At 34.4% G+C, this 2,893-nt stretch overlaps 1 protein-coding gene across 1 annotated transcript; it reads left to right on the top strand.

Moving 5' to 3' along the window:
• Positions 1–1,271: 1,271 nt before the first annotated feature.
• BDCG_04669 (uncharacterized protein) lies at positions 1,272–2,097 on the top strand (the record flags this gene model as incomplete). Its single annotated transcript, XM_045420315.1, has 3 exons — positions 1,272–1,335; positions 1,388–1,551; positions 1,645–2,097. The coding sequence occupies 3 exons, from the start codon at positions 1,272–1,274 to the stop codon at positions 2,095–2,097; spliced, it is 681 nt and encodes a 226-aa protein (XP_045276447.1).
• Between the last annotated feature and the right edge of the window lie 796 nt (positions 2,098–2,893).

Below are 2,893 nucleotides of genomic sequence, written 5' to 3'. Positions count from 1 at the left end.
CTTTACTAGTGAGTCTTGTATTCTTTTTGATTAAATTGCTCAGTTCTGAAGTAACTCATTCGCTTTTACATATATATAACTGATCTCTTTCAATCTTGATTTCACATCTGTGACTGCTGTGTCTGTAACTGCTATTTCTGCTGCATCTGTAACTGCTTTTCTCTCTCTCATCTTTTTCAAAGCATTCTCTGAGAAGTGCGGATGCAATTCATACAACAGATAGAATGATGAATACTTAGAGACTGCATGCTGCTGAATTTGCATGATTAATAGTGCCTGACTGAGATATTCATTTCATATTTTTATAGACTTACTCACTAGATATTTCATCAGCATATTGCTCAGAATTTCATTCAATCATTTCATCTTCTCATTCATCTGTGAATAATATGATGTTGTTCTATGATATCTTGTCTGTAACTGGCTCATAAAATACCTCACTACTTCTTCTATCTGATTTACACTGTTATCAGTTAGAATCTCATATAGTATTTCATAGTTAACATAGATCTCATCATATAGAAACTTCATCATCATCTTCTCTATCATCTCTCAAACTGTTTTGTAACTGGCCAGCCAGTGGTGTACTTAATAGCAGTGATTATTCAATGATTTCCATTTAGTGTTCACAGTAATATGTCTATGAGGTTCATCTCTTATTGTTTAAAGAATTGTATTATACATTTTATCTGATATTACACTTTCTCATATTTTAATCCTTTCTTAGATTCTTTTGTGACCTGATAATTCAAGTACTTATGAGTGTATATCTGAATATCCTCAGTCATGCTTGATCAGTACACTCTTGATTTGAGTATCAGTCAAGAGCTACAGTCTCAGATAACACAGAACTCAGAGTTCAGATCAGATAATCATAGTTAACTCATTTTACAAGATATTATCAGCTGCAGCTGCAGAGTCTCTCATCAAGAATTTTCTCAATCTCTTACTCAAGTTCATTATCTTCTTCTATGATCTCTGACAGCTGTCTGTTGAAAGTTAGTTAAGAAGAAAATGAGTCAGTGACAGTAGAGTGAAGCGAGCTTGTATAAAATATATTATAAATCTCTGATGAAGTATTAAGATAGTAGTTGTAGCTGTCTAGAACTTCTGTCACTGTGTATTTTATATAATGATAATTTAATGTACAGAATGCGTATATAATCTGTATATTTCTAAGATTCAATCACACAAGATCTTCTATCTTATACTGCTCTGCAGAATCTTATCAGATATTGACTTGATCTTCTTGCTCTTATTTAGCACTCATCATGAAGGCTTCTGCTGAGTCACAGGTATCTCAGAGCTTTATTATTGACTCTTACAGCCGTTGCGGTTAGCGATCCCACTAGATCACATGACTCATCACTATATTATGTTCCTGTAGATAGATCTATCAATACAACCTTCAACTATTCTACAGGTTATAGCCTGGATGGCACATTTTTCTTTTTAGAACATTGCACCAACATTTTTGACACAGATAGTTCACCTTTTTTGGAAAGACTCTTACTCTTTATTAGAGATATTCCATTTTCCCTGAATCTGCTGGTCAGCAGATTCATATACTTTATATTTTTGAGAAAGTGTGTTCTCCATTGTGGAGAATATCACTTTTTTTTTTTTTTTTTTTTACACACTTAGGAGAAGCAGAGCCACCTCAATATGAGTGATACATCTGTTACTTCAGAGTTCAGCTCAAGGCCCAGAATCACACACTTCACTAGACAACTCATTGATAGAATGATCACTCATTATGAGAAGGCTCCTGACTTACAAGATGAGACTGAGATCAGTTTTCACCAGAGTATGAAATTTGATGATGAGACAACAGAGAAGCTTCAGAACAAAGAAAAGCAGAGTCAATATTCATCTGCAGAATCTGTTCATTTTAATTGTTCAAATCCTTCACCATTTCTCATTCTCAGAATGTCAACTTTTAATGATGATCTGAATCAATCTATCTATTGCATCACAGGCAATCTTATGAATCTTATACAGATGATGCTACAGAATCAGATGGCTGCAGCTGAAATCACTCAACATCTCACTACATCTGTCTCTGCACAAAGAGACACTATGAGAGATGAGTTGTGAGAATACCAGAAGAAAGTCAAATATGCACTAGACATCAAATCAGTGACCACATTTGATGACTCTAATTATGAAGCCTGGTGTATTGATATGTTGACTGATGTGAAAGTTATTGATGAAACTGATATTCTATTGAGAACTCAACAAGAATCCTCTTTTACATGTCATATCAACTCTGAGAAGTGGAGGATCTGTTTCAAGTCTCTATATAGGTGTATGCTATCAAGTCTTGTTGAAAATGTTTGAATCACTATTGAAATCTTGGAAGCTGACAATGCTGTGACTCTGTGAGACAAGATCAATGATGAATATATAATATCACTGACAGAAGAACAAGTTAATGTCTTCAAGAAATTGATAAAATTACAAGTCAAGAAGAATGATTATCTTACTTTTCAGAGACATTTTCACTATCTTGTTACCTGTCACAAGAAGCTCTGTCAGAGCACTGAGAATCTATATCATGATCTTTTCCTCAACAATCTACAAGATTATCAAAGACTGTTTGTCAAGACACATTTGAATGAGTTTTTCTCCACTGATCAGAGACTCATTGTTAACATTGATATCAATGATTTGATGAAGCAACTGACTAATTGTACATTCAAGAAGATCATCACCAAGCGGAAAAAGCAGCCTCAGGCCGATTCTGTGACTGCGAAAAAGGACAAGGACAAAGATGAGAATAAAAGCACACCTGTATGGAAGTGCACTCACTGCAGAAGACATGAACATACTGTTGACAGGTGTTTCATCTTACACTCTGATAAAAAGAAAAAGAAGAATCACAAGAAGAATA

This window comes from Blastomyces dermatitidis (genome assembly GCF_000003525.1).
Source record: "Blastomyces dermatitidis ER-3 genomic scaffold supercont1.4, whole genome shotgun sequence".
In the NCBI taxonomy this organism is placed as follows: domain Eukaryota; kingdom Fungi; phylum Ascomycota; class Eurotiomycetes; order Onygenales; family Ajellomycetaceae; genus Blastomyces; species Blastomyces dermatitidis.
This window is presented reverse-complemented; position numbering and strand designations above follow the sequence as displayed.